An 18706-nucleotide genomic window follows, 5' to 3' on the forward strand; every position below is an offset into this window, starting at 1 on the left:
AACCTTTATCATCTCCCGTTATTTCTGTGGGTCAGGGACCCGGCCGTGGCTGGGCTGGGGGTGGGGGGCAGTGCTGGCTCGGTGTCTCTCCTGAGGTTGTAGTCAAGATGTTGGCTGGAGCTGCATTATCTGAAGGCTCGACTGGGGCCGCTGGATCTGCTCGCAAAGAGGCCTGCTCACCTGCCTGGCACGTGGGAGCTGCCCATTAGCAGGAGGCCTCAGTTTTTCTCAGCGGACTCCCCCCCGCTTAGAACCTGAGGGTCCTCATGGCCTGGCGCTGGCTTCCCCCCAGATGAAGAATCCAATAGGAAGGAAAGTGGAAACGTCCACGCCTTGGATGGCCTCCCTCAAAGTCCCACTCCGTCTCTTCTGCAATAGCCTGTCCGTCACACAGGCTAGGCCTGGTCGGCATGCGAGGGGCCTGCACGGGGTGAATGAAGGCCAGGCGTGGGGCTCACTGGAGGCCCTCTTAGGGTACAGTCACCACGTTTTCATTCAACAGTGTCATGAACATCTTTCCATGCCAGTGGAAGCAGATCAATCTTATCATTTTAAACGACGGACTATACATGTACCATAATTTACTTAACCAGTTTCCTAAAGTGACACGTGTGGATTATGTCCTACTTTTTGATCTTGGAAAGAGTAACCTAGAACATTCATCACCGAACTTGTCAGATTACTTCCTAGGGATAAATTGAAAAGAAAATTAAATCATGCCTGTCAGTCAGCTCCTTGAGCAACCAAGGGATGAAGATACCAACTGGACACAGAGCAAGGTCCCTCTGATCCTGCTTCAAATGCCCCACGCCTCTCTCCACATTCAATGGGGAGCTCACCATCTGCAGAGACATCCTAGCCCATTGCAGGACAGCTCTGTTTTGAGAAAGGCTAAGCAGAAGCTGCATTCATCCGTCCTCGGGATATTGTCCTGGAGACCTTGAAGACTCCGAGAAAGTCCCGGCCATCCCTCGGAAGCCATTGTCTCTGAGGCCCTCCCTTTCCTGCCCTCTTCCCTGGGGATATAGGGCTCCTCGCCTCCAGCCCAGTGCTGACCCTCTAGTGTCACTCCCTCCCCCAGAGAGGAGGCGGTGAGACAGGGCACACCTCCTGTGAGGTGAGCAGAGGAGAACTAGCATGAGGCATGCTGGCTCTGGAGGATTGATTCCAGAAGTGGGGGTGTTGGACTTCTTCCTGCCCTCGCAGGTGCTGGGGAAGGCAAGGAGGTGGCCCCACGGAAGGGCTCTGGGGAAGGATGCTTGCTGGTCAACGTGCAAGCTAAAGAAGGCACAGGAAATCCAGCAGACCAGAAAGGGGCCCTTCGGATCTCCACCCCAGCCCTTGTCCACTCCCACTTCCCAGAGGACAGAGCTGCAAGATTCTGATCCTCTTGCCAGGTGCTATGTGCCTAGACCTGGAGGAGGACAGTTGCATCTTGGCCCGGCTGGTCCAGAAGGTACCCCGCTCCAAACCCAAGTGCCAGCCCTCCGCACCTCCCACCCCCATGCAAACAGTGGCTCAGAGCCAGGGGCTGGTGGGACGGTGACCTGTCACATGCAGGTCCGGTGGAGCCCTTTTTGCTCTATTTTGGGAAAGGGATCAATCGTGTCAAGGGCTTCCTCAGGGATGACCGCACCGGCCACTGGCGGGAGAGCCTGGCATTCTGTCAAGCGGCCGTTCCCCGCCCCGGCCCTCTTGCGAGCTCCTGCTAATTTTAGCAGGGCTTGGCAGATGCTGGCCTCTCCGGACAGGACAAGTTCACTCCCAGGCGGGGAGCTGGGAGGGGGAAGGGAATGGTTCTTGAAATGAGCTCCGGCCTGGACTTTGCAGGCTCCAAACCCAAGAATGACCTTCCCCAGCTTTTGAGGCAGGTTTTGACAATTTACAGTTGAAGACCTCTGATGAAAACAAGCATTTTTTATTTAGGGGGCAGCCCTGGGGTGGGGGTGGGGTGGGGGAAGCCGTCCAGATGGTGCCCCGCCTCTGCCTGCTTCCCACCTCCTCCCCCACCAGCCCGACTCCCCCTCCTCCCCACCCCTCCTCCCCCACCCCCTGCCCCGCCCCCGCCTCTGCCCCTGGCCTGGGCCTGGCCCTCATTGACCCAAATGAGTTCTACGCATCCCCAAGCCCTCCCAACCAACCTGGCAGCCTGACTGGCCAAATGTGGAGGCTTCTCTCCTAAGAGAGAAGGGGAGAGTCCTGGGAGTCTCGCGCATCTCAGCCTCTGCACCCCTGCTTCCTGAGGGATCTACCTTGCTCAGGGCCCCTGCCACCAGCCTGCCTCTCCTGGGCCCAAGTACAGCACAGGCTCTCTGGGTGAAAATCAGCCAGGGATCCCCCAAGGCCAAGCCTAGAATCTTCATCCTGCACGGGGCCAGCTCCTCAGCAGTCCCCTGCCAGGCCCTTTGGGGTGCTTTCCTGGCCTGGGCAGCATGGCGACGGCCAACCCTGGCCTGTCCAAGGGCTGGAAGTATATAGACTGGTTCTGACCCCTCCCAGAACCTCTGGGCAGCAAATCCCCATCCTAATGGGCTGAGGTCGCCACCCCACAGCCCTGTCTCCATGTTGTCTGTCACCACCCCTACCCCATGCCGGCCTCCTGCCCTTCCGGCTCTGCCTGACCCTGTGCCAGTGGGCAGAGTATTTCAACAGCCGCCTGCTGAATGCTCTCAGTGCCAAAGCCCTGGGCAGCCCGCGTGGGTGACTCTCTGGGTAGGTGGCCCGCACCTGCACAGGTGGGCCTCAGACTCCCGGGCTGCAGCCCAGCCCTGCGCCTCTGCAGACAGGAGTGTCTCCACCTCCCCAGAACCAACCTCTTGGCCCCTCAGAGAGATGGCAACGGAGGCCACAAGGAACTGGGCCTGGACAGCCTTGAATCTGGTAAGGGTCACCCCAAGGCCAGGGCTAGTCGTCCCCAGGGCCGGGGCCGAGGCAGGTTCTTCCTGCGCCAGCAGCATGACTGGTTTGGTGGAGTGGAGGTTGGGGTGGCGCTGGGCCCTCCGGAAGGAGGCACCCTGGCTATGAGGCAGTTGGCCCCTGCTGACACCCACTGTCCAACCTCTTCAGGGAGGGTCTTCAGGGACAGCATCTTCGAGGGGACATGCTCTTGGGGCTGCCAGTGCCAGGCTGTCCCCTGAGCTCCAGCCTCCTGCACATAGCCAACCACCACTTGGCACCTGTCTCCCCGTGGCTACCGGGCCGACATGCCGAGACCCAGCCGATTTCCGCACGGCCACCCACCCCTTCTCCGTGCGTGGAAGCTCTCTTCCCAGCGCTCAGCCATCCCTATGCCATGGTCCTGAAGGCCACGGGGCGGTCAAGGCCACGGGCTGTACAGATTGGAAGAAAAGCGGGAGGGGCCGAGCTGGGGGGGCGAGGATGACAGGGACTGGGTCTGTGGGGCTCCACGCAGACAGCTGTCTCCTTTCTGCCACACTCACGCTTTGGGCTCAGGAGAGAAGGCAGGCTCCATTCTACAGATGAGGAGACGGAGGGGAAGGCCTGGAGGTGCTTCCCACCCCTGCCTCACAGAGGCCCTGGGAACATCCCCGGTTCTCCTTTAAGCCTAATCCCCTGGGGATACAGGCATTTTTATTATCGCCACTCCCTACAGGCAAGGAAACTGAGCACAGAGGCACGCCCTCCCGGGCCACAGAGCCAGAGGCTCAGTTCTGGCTTTGAACCCAGGTTCCGGCTCCTAGCCCACCACCCCTCCCCATCCGCCGGGCTACCAAGCCCCTCCCAGAGTCCAGCCCTGCGAGGCTGCAAAAGCCTCAGCTGGCTTAAAGTTCTCCTCGAGCAGCCTGGGGCATGCTGCACAGACGGAGCTTGTCCCCTGCCCCCTGCCCCACAGCCCCTGCCTGCTGGCCAGGAGGTCTCAGGAACACACTGTCAAGCTCACAGCCATGCCCAAACATGGGAGGGCCTCCTGCCCGAGCAATTCTTCCACACTCCAGCCAGGGCCACTGCCATCTGACAGTGCCATGGCCCCCTGGGACCCCGGCTTCTGGTGCCCTGGCCTGGGACTTGGCAGGAGGAGAACAGGATGGCCCCGGGGCTCTCAGGGGCTCTCCTATCCTGGTTGTCCTGGGATCCTCCAGGCAGGCCTGGCGTTGGCAGGTTGGGGATCCTCTTCCCCAGGAGTATGTGCCAACAGGCCCAGGGTCACCCACTGTGTGTACATAGCCACCCAGCTGCAGGGTGGCTCACGACAGGGCTCACCCTGCCCCCTAGGGCCCAGGGATGGGCTTTGGAGCCCTTGGGGCCTCCAGCGTTTGCAGAGGCCCCATTCCCTGGCCCTTTGACTTCAGCCCCACCCACACCCACCTGGGTACATGCCCGCACGTTGGAGCCCCTTCCTCTTAAAGTTGCAGGCTCCATGTGTGCAGCATCTGCAGGCCCCACCAACACACCTGAGGGAGGGGCTTGTACCACCTTGGAGGACGCTTCACCCAGCCAGAGGGGAGATCTGCTGGAAGCCTGTGCCAACTCGTGGCCACCTGGAGTGTTGGGCTGTGGCCATGGAACTTTCCAGCACCCTTCTCAACCTGTGCCACAGGGGCCTGGGGTGAAGCCATGGGAACATGGCCCCTCATGAGTCCAGGCTCACAGCCTCGGGGTGGGCTGCAGTGACAGAAGGAGAGCAGACGACCCCAGCAGGGCCTGAGGGCTGGGGCTTTGCAGGATGAGCATCACTTTTGTTCAGAGCCCACGAGGTCCACAGTTCTGTTTTGAGAGCAATGCCAGGCAGCCTCTTTTTTTTTTTTTTTTTTTTCTTTTTAGGCCCTGGGGCTCTCAGCATATGCAAGTTCCCAGGTTAGGGGTTAAATCGGAGCTGCAGCTGCCGGCCTTCACCACAGCCACAGCCATGCAGGATCCGAGCCACATCTGCAACCTACACCACAGCTCATGGCAACACTGGATCCTTAATCTACTGAGCAAGGCCAGGGGTCAAACTCGCATCCTCATGGATAATAGTCAGGTTCCTAACCCACTGAGCCATAACAGGAACTCCTCAGGCAGCCTTTTCTGACAGCAGCCCTTGTGCATGAGGCTCTGGATCCTGGTTTCCCATGGTGCACTGGCTGCATGTGCCTGCATCTCAACAACCAGGCATGTTGGAAGAAATCGGCAAATTAGTTAATGTTACTATTTATTCCTGACATTTTAAAAGAGAAAGATGGTCTGAAAAAAGGACAGACAGAACTTCTTTGCAGAACAGATACTGACTCACAGACTTTGAAAAACTTATGGTCTCCGGAGGAGACAGTTGGGGGGGGTGAGGGGATGTGCTTGGGCTGTGGGATGGAAATCCTGTGAAATCAGATTGTTATGATCATTATACAATAAAGATGTGATCAATTCATTTGAGTAATAAGAAAAATTAAAAATAAATAAATAAATAAATAAATTTTTTAAAAAAAGAGAAAGACGGGGCAGGCAGAGCTGAAGGCGTGGGCCTCTGAGGCCAGCCTGCAGCCTGGATCATTTCACAGGGCATGAGGGCCTCTCCAGGGCTGCACCTTGCAAGGCCAGCCTTGGGGTGGGCTACACCTCCACCCCATGCCAGGGCTGCAGAGTGGCTTAGCAAACACTGGTGTTTGATTGGGTGTTTTGTCATAGGCTTTGTCAGCCTCATCCCTTTGTGACCTTCCCTGGGTTTAAATTTTAAGTGTGGGGGTCTCAATAAAAGAATTGGTTCCTGGAGTTCCCGTGGTGGCTCAGACAGTTAAGAACCCGACTAGCATTCGTGAGGACACAGGTTCGATCCCTGGCCTCGCTCAGTGGGTTAAGGATCTAGCATTGCTGTGAGCTGTTGTGTAGGTTGCAGACATGGCTTGGATCCTGTGTGGCTGCAGCTGCAGCTCTAAATCGACCCTTAACCCGGGAACTTCCATATGCTGCAGCCACAGGTGCAGCCCTAAGAAGAAGAAGAAGAAGAAGAAGAAGAAAAGAGTTCGTTCTAAGTAAGGATCTGTATCCATTAGGAATGCTTTGGGCTGCAGGAAGCTAAACACCCAACTAGCTGGTCTTCAGTGATCAGCGTTTGCTCCCCAAACCAACATTTAGAAGTGGGTGGATCCAGGGTTGGCTCAGCACATCAATCAAGGGTGGGCTCACTCTGTTTCTCTCCTCCACCATCTATAATGTGCTGACAGCTTTTTCCCCTCAGCCTCATGGCTCAGGATGGCTGCTGCAGTGCCAGTCATCACACCCTTACAGAGCTGTGTTCACAAAGTGAGAGGGGCATTGACCTTCCCAGAAGGCCCTTCTTCTTCTAAAATCAGGCTTCCCTTCATCTGATTGGCCAGATGCCCAACTGGCCACATGCCCAACTCTAAACCAAATCACTAGCAGAAGAGGATAGGATAGCAGTGCTTGGCTTAGCCCAATCACAGGCTGTCTCCTGGGCCTGGGGAGGGGCTGCCTTCCTTTAATGTGATGGTCCCCCCACCCCCAACAACATGTGGACTCCCAAAACTGAGGAAGAAGGGGCAAATATCTCTGTTGCCTCCTGATTCGAATTCAGGGCATTTCCACCCCCAAGCTTGCATGGAAGACTGCAGGCAAGAGAGTGAGTTTTTGAGAAGAGCGGGTCTATGGCTTTTATCCAAGTATCTTCCCTTTCCTTTTTGGTCCAAATATCCAGTGAATTGTCGGAGTTCCATTGCGGTTCAGTGGCAGTGAATCTGACTGGTAGCCATGACGATGCAAGTTTGATCCCTGGCCTCATTCAGTGGGTTAAGGATCTGGCGTTGCCATGAGCTGTGGTGTAGGTCTCAGAAGAGGCTCGGATCCCGAGTTGCTGTGGCTGGGGTGTCGGCCAGCTGCCATAGCTCCAATTCCATCCCTAGCCTGGGAAACTCCATATGCCTCGGGTGTGGCCCTAAAATGATAGATAGATAGATAGATAGAAAGAAGGATAGATAAATGAATAAATGGAGGCGCCACATCTGCCCTTTGCCCCTCACCCTCCCACCTGCTGCATTTTTTGAGAAGCTGGTGTGGCACTCTGCTGTCCTCGATATTCAACTGGTTTTAATTGTGGTAGTTTGAAATGATGGGTCATCCTGGACCCAGGGTCAGGGGGCAAAAGGAGACCCCTCGGTGCATTTGAGGAAATACCCACTCCTCAGTCCCCCCTCCCCAGCGCTGCACGGCCCTTCCCCCACCCAACTGCTCCCCACCCCCCTCCCTGTGCAGGCGGAGCAGATCCTGGCGGAGTTCCAGCTGCAGGAGGAGGACCTGAAAAAGGTGATGAGGCGGATGCAGAAGGAGATGGACCGAGGCCTGAGGCTGGAGACCCACGAAGAGGCCAGTGTGAAGATGCTGCCCACCTACGTACGCTCCACCCCAGAAGGCTCAGGTACCGGGGTCCAGGGCAGGGGTGGGCCCCATGTGGGAACCAGCAGCTCCTCACCCAGAGGCAGCTGTCCTCAGGCCCCAGTGGGGAGAAGGCCCTCAGGCCCTTCCTAAGGGCTCTGACTGTCCGGTCCCCAGTATGCTGGGCTCCAGACCCTGGGCAGTTCCCAGCCTCTGCTCCACTGGCCCAGCCCTGGGGCTTTCAGACTCATCCTGGCTTCAGGAAAACTGGGTTTTTGTCTTTTGGTTTTTTTGTTTTTTTTAATATTTCACAATGAGAGGAGTTCCCGTCATGGTTCAGTGGTTAATGAACCCAACTGACATCTTTGAGGACACGGGTTCAATCCTTGGCCTCACCCAGTGGGTTAAGGATCTGGTGTTACCCTGAGCTGTAGTGTAGGTTGCAGACACGGCTCAGATCCCAAGTGGCTTTGGCTCTGGCGTAGACCGGGGGCTATAGCTCCGATTCGACCCCTAGTCTGGGAACCTCCACATGCTGCGGGTACAGCCCTAGAAAGACACACACACACACAAATTTCACAATGAGAAACTGGTTTCTCATGGTCCTTAGGGGGACTCCCAGCCCAGTCTTGAGTCTGGGCCATTTCACTAGGTCTTCAAGTGGGCCCTGGGCTCAGGGTGACTTCAGTCCAAGGCAAGTGAGTCCCACTGACTTCTCCAGTTCACCTCTGACCCTTTGCCCAGTTTACCCTGGGGTTTCCCCCACCCCATGTCCAGCTCTGCTGGTCTCCCAGTCTTGGGGTCCTGCTGGGCAACACCCCTGAGACTGATGTGCTCCCCCCCTCCCCGTGACTTCAGAGGTTGGGGACTTCCTCTCCCTGGACCTGGGCGGCACCAACTTCAGGGTGATGCTGGTGAAGGTGGGGGAAGGCGAGGAGGGGCAGTGGAGTGTGAAGACCAAGCACCAGATGTACTCCATCCCCGAGGACGCCATGACCGGCACTGCTGAGATGGTGAGCAGCTCGGGCTGGGGGCTGGGAGGCTGGGAGCCGGGAGGCCGCACCGCCCAGGATCTCAGAGCTTGCTAGTCCTGGAGGGAGGGCCCACTGGTGCATCGGGGCTGGGGGAGCGGTGGTCCCTGCTTCAGGAGGAAGAGGCAACCGAGAGGCCTAGGTGGCCGGCCCCCGGCCTGGCTCCAGCAGGTCGCAGCCCTGCCCAGTTTCCCAGAAGAATCAGAAACGTGGCAAGGCAGCTGAGAGAACACGCTGGTCCAACAGGGACACAGCTGACCGCCTCCCCCGGTGGCACCCCTCCCCACCTCAGCATGGACGCCAGGGGCATGACTGCAATTGCAGCATCTGCCCAGGCAGCGAGACCACCCTGACCCTGGGAGGGCTCAAGAAGGAGCACAGGAGTAGAATGAGCCCTGTGGGGAGTGGGGGCCGGGGAGCTGGAGCCAGAGGGGCAGGGTTTCAAGCTAGGAGGCCTGTGGCAGCCTGGTCCTCGCCACACCCGCGCCTACTGAGGAACCGGGTAGGAATCAAGGCAGCAGGGATGGTGTGGGGGCCTCTCCGGGCCCTGGCACCCATCAGGGAGCTTAGTCAATCAGCAGAGTACTCAGTAATGCCCAGTTCTGGGGACAGGCCTGCATGAGCGGGATGGCCACTGGTTCTCCCAAGAGCCAGGGATGGGGCAGCCAGGACCCTAGGAGGCAGCAAAGAGGACTCTGGGAGCTGGAATCAGAAATCATCGCCATAGCCAAGGAAGCATCTCTGTCCAAAGCCTCAAGCTGGATGTCCCTGGGTCCAGCTGGGAAGGCCAGGCTGACAGGGCACAGCTGGGCTGGGAAGTCCTGGTGTGGCCCTGTCCCCAGGGCTGCCATCAGCAGGACTCTGGCATCTGGGGAGGTCAGGGCCCGAGCCCCGAGAAGCCAGTGGTGCTCCTGGGGGACAGAGGGCAGGCCGGAGGCCATGCTTTCCTGAGGCCTGTGGCTCAGCAAGGGCACACGGCTCGCCCGCCACAGCTGACGGCCCCTTCGGCCCGCATCTTCCAGCTCTTTGACTACATCTCCGAGTGCATCTCCGACTTCCTGGACAAGCATCAGATGAAGCACAAAAAGCTGCCCTTGGGCTTCACCTTCTCCTTTCCCGTGAGGCACGAAGACATCGACAAGGTGGGGCCGGGGGTGGGGTGGGCGGGGAGGAGGGGAAGGGCTGGACGGACAGGCGCCCAGAGAAAGATGCCCGTGAACTCTGCCCTGTGCTGCCTTCACATGCGGCCCCTCATGTTGGGGGAGCGCCTCGGATTCAAAGTGTGGCTCCATCACTTACCTTCTGAGAGTCTCTGGAAAATAACTGTAATATTAGTGGATCCTTCTTTGGCTTGAGCCTCCCCACAACCCTATGAGGTATGCGTGTTGTCACCCCCATTATGGATTAGAAAACGGAGCTGCAGCGACTTGCTCACGGTGGGCAGTGCTGGGGATCAAACCCAGGCAGCCCGACTCCAGCACTCCCAGGTCATGACTTAGCTGTACCGCCCGCGATGGAGGCGGGCGTGTGCAGGGGCTGAGGCTTCATCCTGCCTCCCAGCTGGCAAGTTAGCCTGCCGGTTACACACACCTACACATGGGCACTTGTACATATGAATTGCACGTATATATGCACACACAGAGTATACATGCAGACATGCCTACACATGAAAAGTACATGTATATACACATAAATTATACACTTGTTATATATGCATGCATGTACACACATGTAAACTGTACATATGTATACACTCTTGTCAATTGTATGCACACATAAACACATAAATTGTTCATGCATATTTTTATCCATACATAAATTATACATACATAGGTTGATTATATATTTGTATATATCTACACATATGGTAGTTATGCACACATAGAAGTACCCACTGTGGCACAGTGGGTTAAGAATCTGACTGCAGTAGTTCCCGTCGTGGCTCAATGGTTAATGAATCTGACTGGGAACCATGAGGTTGCAGGTTCGATCCCTGGCCTTGCTCACTGGGTGAAGGATCCGGCGTTGCCCGTGAGCTCTGGTGTAGGTCGCAGACGCGGCTCGGATCTGGTGTTGCTGTGGCTGTGGTGTAGGCTGGCAGCTACAGCTCCGATTCTACCCCTAGCCTGGGAACCTTCATGTGCCGCAGGAGCAGCCCTAGAAAAGGCAAAAAGGCAAAAAGACAAAAAAAAAAAAAAAAAAAAAAAAAAATATGACTGCAGCAACTCTGGTCAATTCAGAGGTTTGGGTTCAATCCTCAGCCCTGTGCAGTGGGTTAAAGGATCTGGCATTGCTGCAGCTGTGGGTGTAGGTCGCAGCTGTGGCTGGGATTCAGCCCCTGGCCCAGGAACTTCCATATGCCATGGGTGCAGCCATAAAATTTAAAGAAAAATCATCACACATATATACACATGCAAATTATATGTATTAAGTGTATACACATGTACACGTGTAAATTGTACATGCATATTTATACATACAAGCATATATGCACTGTCAATCATATATACATACATATATACACATTCATAGGTCAGTTATACATCGCTACAGACACTGATTACATATATACATGTGTATTGTACATACACGCAGACGCACAATTATACACAACACACAAGACTTCTGGGTCGGAGAGGAAGCCGGGTCAGTGCTCCTGGCAGAAGCAGGAGTGACATCTCCTATTGGTTCCCGAGCCCCAGTCCCCACAATGCACTGAGGGCCGGAAGTTACCCTCGCAGGCAGACTGCTCCCCTCTGGACCTGTGCTCTCTCTGGGATGATGACTCTGGGCTTACCCATGCAAACATTCTTTGTTTGTTTATTTGTGCTTTTTAGGGCTGCATCCGTGGCATATGGAAGTTCCCAGGCTAGGGGTCTAATCAGAGCTGCAGTTGCTGGCCTACACCACAGCCACAGCAACTCGGGATCCAAGCCACATCTGCGACCTACATCACAGGTCACGGCTACGCCAGACCCTTAACCCACTGAGCAAGGCCAGGGGTCAAACCCCGAGTCCTCATGGATACTAGTCGGGTTGGTTTCCGCTGCACCACAACGGGAACTCCCATACAAGCATTCTTAAATTAGCTGAGACCCAGCCCTGCAGAAATATGAGATATTGGTAAGGAATTATTTCCAACACTTCTCAAAGGTATATGGCTGCCTTGAACCTCAGTTTCCTTGGCTTTAAAGTGGAGGCACATCCCTGTGGTTCCGGGCAGCTCCCCGTCCTTCACCCCTGCCCCCAGCATTCGGCAGCCACCAAAGCCCTCCTCCCCCCCCACCCCAGGGCATCCTTCTCAACTGGACCAAGGGCTTCAAGGCCTCGGGAGCAGAAGGGAACAACATCGTGGGGCTCCTGCGAGATGCCATCAAACGGAGAGGGGTGAGTGGCATCTGTGACTGTCCTGGGCACCCCCTTCCCCCTTTCTCCCCACCCGCCTTAGGCCAGGATCCCAGGGAGGGTCTTCCAGGTGTCCTCCTGGAAGGGGTCTCTGCCTCCTGCACCCACTTGGACCAGCCCCGAGCAGGCTGAGCCAAGACCCCCCCCCCCCCCATCACCACTGCCTCTCTGCCTCTTGGCAGGACTTTGAGATGGACGTGGTGGCAATGGTGAATGACACTGTGGCCACGATGATCTCCTGCTACTATGAAGACCGCCGATGTGAGGTTGGCATGATTGTGGGTAAGAATGTGCGCCCTGCCCTATCTGGGGGCCTCGGCCTTCACCAAAGATGGGGGCTCTCCTGTCTACAGCAGGCTGCCTGCCTCTGCCTCAGGCCCTGAGGGCCAAAGTCCTGAGCAATTGATGATGGTCAGAGCAGGGCCTGTGTGCCAGGCACGGCCCCCCAGTGGTGCAGGAGCCCTGGGCAGTCCCCGGGAGCAGCAGGGGTGTTCTGAATGCAGGTGCTGTTTATTGATAGCAAGCATTTCAACACTCGCCAGTCTCTGCATCAGATGGTACAGCAGCCCATCAGCATTTCATTAACTCACCTTATCTGGTAAATCGACCGACCTGGACAGATCTGTCCAAGCGGAAGAGGATAAACCAGAGTGGCGTCACCCCTTCCTGGACAGTCTTGCTCCCCACCCCAGGGGAAGCCTCTGCCCTGCCCAGCGTGAAGGCAACTACCGAGAAAGGAGGCAGCGCGGGGCCCAGTGGACCTTCCCACCAACCACAGGCCCTTCCCAGAAGTTCCCGAGGCCTCACAATGAGTGTTTACTCAGGAGTGCTTCCTGGACGCACAGGCGTGCGGGTATTTCCCCGGGCTCGCTGGGCTTTGGTTACCTAGGAAGTCAGCCAGCCTTAAGTCTGCCGATGCTTCCTTGGCCCCTGTAGAGCCCGCCCCGAGGGGGTCTCTGTTTGTGTTCTTAGGACCCATCTCCCAAGGCACGAACGTGTCTTACGGGGCAGCCTGGTCTCCTTGGCCTCATGAGGGTCTCACCTTTCCTCCTTTCATGCTCACCTTTCAGATAGAAGGTTCCTTTAAGTCTACACCCGACAGGAGCTCCAGGGGCCCTGGCCAGCACCCCCGGCTCCCTCCTCCAGGGCTTTGCGGCGCAGCTCCCCAGGACACCTGCACCGGAGCTCTGCGGCCGCTTGACTCAGGCTTGCCCCTCCTGGAGCAGAGATGGCAGAGGGGCGGGAGGTCACATCCATCCCGAAACACTCGTGGTTACTCTGCTCCCTGCTTAAAACCATGTTTATGATAATCACCGAGAGCTAAAATTTGAGAGAAACCACATCAAAGTCTGGATTTCTGTGGGCTTTCCCCCCATCCCCCCACAAAAACTTGGAAGGCCCTGCATCGCTGGGCCCCGATTCCAGCAGCTCCACTGGCCAGCACGTGAGTTGCTGTCCCTGATGGCTTGAGGGATATGCAGTCACGTTCAGATTGATCCTTTGCTGTCACATTTTGAAACCCTTAATTTATGAACAAAGGACTCCATACTTTCACTTTGCGGGAGACCCTGTAAATGACAAACTCCATAGCCAGGCGCGCCTTCAGTCACCCGGGTGCTGCTCCCCAGGGCCCACACTGTGCCCTTCTCACTTCTGGGTGCCCCTTGGAAACAGGGCCGTGGACGGAAGAGCTCATGCTTGGAAAGTGCCAGAAAACAAGGGAGGTGCACAGTAAAGATAAAATCATAGCATCCCACTTCCACCTCTAACTGGCAAAGCACTTTGATGCATTTTCCTTCCCTGGCTCCTTCCAACTACTCAAGTAAGAGGAGGAGTAGGTGTTACCAACTTTTGGAAGAGGGACAGCCCAGAGAGGTGGCCTTAGCTACCTGAGGTCACACAGCAAACCCAGGTCTTCTAGCTCCTGGGTGAGCTGGTTTTCCTCTGCTGAGGGGATGCAGGGAGACTCCTCGCACAGTAGTGGGGGGTGGCGGTGGGGGCTGGGAGGCTCAAGGAACCTGGGAAGACAGCCACACAGGGCTTCCCACAGGGGGATACACCCAGGAGAGGGGGCAGCCCAGGTCCCGCCATCCCCAACCCCCTGGTGGGGCCTGACGCTGCCGCCCCTTCCCCCGCAGGCACGGGCTGCAACGCCTGCTACATGGAGGAGATGCAGAACGTGGAGCTGGTGGAAGGGGACGAGGGCCGCATGTGTGTCAACACTGAGTGGGGCGCCTTTGGGGACTCGGGAGAGCTGGACGAGTTCCTGCTGGAGTATGACCGCGTGGTGGACGAGAACTCCCTGAACCCGGGCCAGCAGCTGTAAGGACCTCCCCTCCCCCGCCCAGTGGCAGCAGATGGGGCCAGCCCGCTAGAAGATAATGGCCTTGTTTTTAAACAGCTCTGGGGAAAAGCAAACTGACAATCCCTTCGTAAGCGGGCTTGTCTCTTCCTTCAGCTCACACACATGTCGTGCCCTCCGTAAACCAGGAACAGTGAGAGATGAAAGGATCTGTCCTCAAAAGAGTGTCTATGGGAGCTCCCGTTGTGGCACAGCAGAAACAAATCCGACTAGGAACCATGAGGTTGCGGGTTCGATCCCTGGCCTCACTCAGTGGGTTAAGGATCTGGCCATGCTGTGAGCTATGGTGTAGGTTGCAGACACGGCTTGGATCCAATGTTGCTATGGCTGTGGTGTAGGCCAGCAGCTGTAGCTCTGCTTGGACCCCTAGCCAGGGAACCTCCATGTGCCGCAGGTGCAGCCCTAAAAAGACAAAAGACAAAAAAAAAAAAAAGAGTGTCTATGGATAGATGAGCCAGGACCTACCCCCTTCAGACGGGTGACCCCTGGCACAGGAGGGCTCTGAGATGCCCCTAGCAATGTCAGTTGGGTTTAACCCAGAGTTTCCCAAAGTACAGATCTGAACATGTTCACAGAGTGAATGGTAGTATTTTGTAGAATGCTGGGGATTTGCAGACAGCTTGAGAACCAGCCTTCAGAGCTTGCCCTTTATCGGCTGCCTTCTGCACCCCAGGCACACCTCCGTGGCTCTCATAAACCTCTACCAAGGAGTTCCCTTGTAGCTCAGCAGGTTAAGGACCTGGCGTTGTCACTGCTGTGGCTCTGGTTACAGCTATGGCGCAAGTTCCATCCCTGGCCTGGAACTTCCACATGTTGAGGGGCAAAAAAACAAAACAAAAAAACAAAACCTCTACAAGTCGGTAGTATGCATTGTTCTACAAGGTAAAGACGTGGACGCTTACAGAATGTGTCAGCTCATTCTGTAAGGCCTAAGAGCCCTAGCAAGTGCGCGGGTGGTCACTAGCCCTCTGATCCTTAGCTTTCCCAGCTGTCACTCGGTGATGAGAACAGCACCTATCCCAGGCTGTGGAGGAACTGGAGTGGGCGCGGGGCAGGGGCCTCCCGAGGAAGGTCTCAGAGGTACTGAACTGAGGCCCTGCGGTAAAGCGTTTTCCCAGGGTCCCAAAGCGCCGATGGCTGCAAAGTGGGAACCAGGAGTTTTGCCAAAGGAGGTGGGGGGGTGCCACAGCGCCCCGCCCGTGATGGGTCAGGGGCCGGTCTCGGCCCGCTCTGGGGACCTCCCTGCGGGGGACGAACCGCTGCCCTCCGTCCAGGTACGAGAAGCTCATCGGTGGCAAGTACATGGGCGAGCTGGTGCGACTCGTGCTGCTGAAGCTCGTGGACGAGAACCTGCTTTTCCACGGGGAGGCCTCGGAGCAGCTGCGCACGCGCGGCGCCTTCGAGACGCGCTTCGTGTCACAGGTGGAGAGGTGCGCGGGGCGCGGGGGCGAGTGGGCGGGGCACTGGCGGCGGCGCGCACCGGGCGGCTTCCCGGACCGAGAGGCCTGGAGCGTGGGGGCGGGGCTCCACGGGTGGGCGGGTCCTGGGCGGGGCTCAGGGGGCGGGGCCCGGGGTAGGGGCGGGGGCCTCCAGTGGGGCTCGCCGGGCGAGAGCGCCGGGGCCGGGACTGGCGTGAGGTCCCGCGGTGGGAGCGAGCTCAGGGGCCACTTGCGGAGCGCAGTGCCAGCGGCTGGGCTCGGGAGCGAGACTCCGGGGACAAGGGCCCAGGGTGGAGGCAGGGTCCTAGGGTGGGGCGCCGGGGGCGGAGGTGGCCTCCGGCCCCCAGGGGAGTCCGCTCACGGAGCCGTTGCGTCCGCCCTGCGGCCTCCCACCCTCAGTGGATCTCGTCTCATCCACACAACGGCCCCGAGGCGCAGCTGTGTCACCCACGTTAGGGCGGAGACCCTTGGCTTAGAGAAAGGGTTAACAACTAGGTCACCGCTGGTCCCTGGCGGAATCGGACCCTCTCCCTTCCGGCCCCGGAGTCCCGAGAGAGCTTTGGCTGGGAGACGTGGTCAAGGGGCGGGGAAAAGGCCGCCGCTGTGGGGGGTCGAGCTGGCGGGGGACCGAGCGACCCTCCCTGCAGCAGTGTCCTCCCGCCCCCGCCCCACAGCGACTCGGGCGACCGCAAGCAGATCTACAACATCCTGAGCACGCTGGGGCTGAGGCCCTCGGCCACCGACTGCGACATCGTGCGCCGCGCCTGCGAGAGCGTGTCCACGCGCGCCGCGCACATGTGCGCCGCGGGGCTGGCAGGCGTCATCAACCGCATGCGCGAGAGCCGCAGCGAGGACGTGATGCGCATCACCGTGGGCGTGGACGGCTCCGTGTACAAGCTGCACCCCAGGTGAGCCCGCGCTGCGGTCTGCCCCTCCCTGCTGGGCCCAGCCTCCCCCCTTTTAAGTTCGCGACCTAAGGGCAGAGCCCCGGCTTCAGTCTCCGCCGAATCACGGGAAGGTTCCCCTTTGCTTCGCCCCTGCCCTGCATTCAGCGCCGTAAGGGCAGCCTTGCTTCCCCCCCTGCTCAGCTTCAAGGAGCGGTTCCACGCCAGCGTGCGCAGGCTGACGCCCAGCTGCGAAATCACCTTCATCGAGTCGGAGGAGGGCAGCGGCCGGGGCGCGGCCTTGATCTCCGCGGTGGCGTCTAAGAAGGCCTGCATGCTGGGCCAGTGAAAATAGAGGCTGCAAGGCAACGAGGAGGCTGTGGCCAGCCGCTGGACCTGGGCTTCAGGGGACACGCTCCTGACAGGTCCTCCCAACTGGGCTCAGTCAAGAGGTTTCTCCTTGTAAGGACCCTGGACGCTTCCTATCCCCACTGTCACCCCAGAAGATGGGGAAGACCTCTTCCAGGAATGCGGAGAGCCCCCGGCTGGCCTCTTCTCTCAGAGTCAGTTGGCAGGACAGCCCTAGGGCCCTGACTGGGTTGGGGGCTGAGATGAGCAGGTACGGAGCCCCCAGAGTACCTCGCCTTTCTTGCTGGAATCAAGGACCCAGAAGGAAGTTAACTCAGGATTTTGTTGCATGTCTGCACTGCTTGCCTCTTGGAGCTTTCAGCCTAGCTCAGCCACCCTTAGGCCCTGGCTCTGGAAAGGGGGTGCCCTCTAGACCCCGCTATGGCCTGGCTTCCCTGGGAACTCAGCCCACATGAGGAGGAAACCCTTGTGAGGAAGCCCTGGGTTCCACAGGGGGCCTGGGGAAGCTGCTGATCACCTAGGCCTGGGAAGTGGGAGGACAGAGCCGCGACCTTGCTGAAGCTGCAGCGACACTGGGCCATGGGAGGATGGAGCAGGTACCGTAGGGCCTGGAGATGGCAGCCTTTTCCCTCCCACACTGCTATTCCTGAGTGGTTCGTGCTTCTGGAATGGACCCTCCCAGGAAGTATAAGAGACAGAGCCCCCAGAGTCCCTGCCCAGAGGGTCTCAGGAAGAGGAGTCATCCCTCCACCCACACACAGGCCTGGGAGCACCTCCAGAATGGAGTCCTCAGCTCCCATGGCGCTGGCTGGGAAGGAAACCCGGGCAGCATTCAGCATACCCCCGCGGGACAACCCAGGCCTCTTTCTTCTCACCAGACCTCCATGGACCACACCAACCTCTCCATGTCTGGGATCGGGTGGGGTTTTTTAATTAAAAGTTTTAAAAGCTTAGAACATCTTGTCCATCGTTCTTTGACCTCTGTGTATAAGGACGCGTGCATACAGACACTCTGCAGGCCCAGGCGTGCCTTGGAATTTGCCGTCCTCTCCAGTGAGCTATGCCGAGTGCAAAGAGGGACAGACCAGGCTGTTGAAACAGGAACAGGGTGGCATGGGAGCTGTGGTCAAAGGTCCTGGGCTGGCCCCGCCTCCTGCCCACCAGCCGGTGGGATGTGAGTGTGGTTCCACCCTGCTCTAATCGCTTAGCAGCTCTGGGGTCTCCGAGAGCTCCAAGGGACCGTGCAGGAGGGAGTGGGGCTGTTCTGGGAAGGGGGACACAGCTGGTCTCTTGGGACTGGTCCTGCTGCAGGGGGTCCCTCGGAGCCACTTGGGTTGTGACAGTGACTGGGAGGGGCCGGGATTATAGAAAGTCATGTGAAGTTCCCGCTGTGGTGCAGTGGGTTAAGAATCTGACTGCAGCAGCTCAGGTCACCTCGGAGGCGTGGGTTTCATCCCCAGCCTGGCACAGTGGCTTAAAAGATCTGGAATTGCCGCCGCTTCAGCATAAGTCATAGCTGCAGGTCAGATCTAATCCCTGGCCCAGGAACTTCCAAATGCTGCGGATGTGGCCATTAAAAAAAAAAAGAAGTCACATGATTTCTAGGGGCCTTCCTGATGCTCCTGAATGAAATGCCTATTTTGAGCGGGCCAGCCCAGGGTCTAAGACCACCTTACACAAAACCCCAGTCGCGTATGAACACATATTTGCAAGATTTTAAGGTACACTCACTTTTCAGCGAGAGGAACCACCCAGCAAACCTGGAATGACCGCGTCGTTTTATTTAGAACTTCAGCCAAAGTTGTGATTTTGAATCACTTCCGTTGTTTTCCGGTTTGCCTCATGTGGAAACACTTGCCATCTTTTTAGTTCTCTCGAGTCTAAATTACGCAT

At 57.7% G+C, this 18706-nt stretch overlaps 1 protein-coding gene across 2 annotated transcripts in view; it reads left to right on the plus strand.

Annotated features, from left to right (window-relative positions):
* GCK (glucokinase) overlaps window positions 1-17769 on the plus strand; it is a 45334-nt gene extending 27565 nt beyond the window's left edge. Inside the window, exons 1-10 of one of the 2 annotated variants that reach the window (XM_003134883.2) lie at window positions 2188-2880; window positions 7204-7366; window positions 8182-8336; window positions 9377-9496; window positions 11646-11741; window positions 11942-12041; window positions 13898-14081; window positions 15396-15551; window positions 16235-16468; window positions 16649-17769. In XM_003134883.2, the coding sequence (XP_003134931.2) occupies window positions 2563-2880; window positions 7204-7366; window positions 8182-8336; window positions 9377-9496; window positions 11646-11741; window positions 11942-12041; window positions 13898-14081; window positions 15396-15551; window positions 16235-16468; window positions 16649-16793 (1671 nt within the window). In that variant the 5' untranslated portion in view covers window positions 2188-2562 and the 3' untranslated portion in view covers window positions 16794-17769. Of the gene's footprint in view, window positions 1-2187; window positions 2881-7203; window positions 7367-8181; window positions 8337-9376; window positions 9497-11645; window positions 11742-11941; window positions 12042-13897; window positions 14082-15395; window positions 15552-16234; window positions 16469-16648 lie in introns of those variants that run through there. The other variant, XM_013985832.2, reaches the window with a different exon arrangement.

Source organism: Sus scrofa, chromosome 18, assembly GCF_000003025.6.
Source record: "Sus scrofa isolate TJ Tabasco breed Duroc chromosome 18, Sscrofa11.1, whole genome shotgun sequence".
NCBI classification, from domain to species: domain Eukaryota; kingdom Metazoa; phylum Chordata; class Mammalia; order Artiodactyla; family Suidae; genus Sus; species Sus scrofa.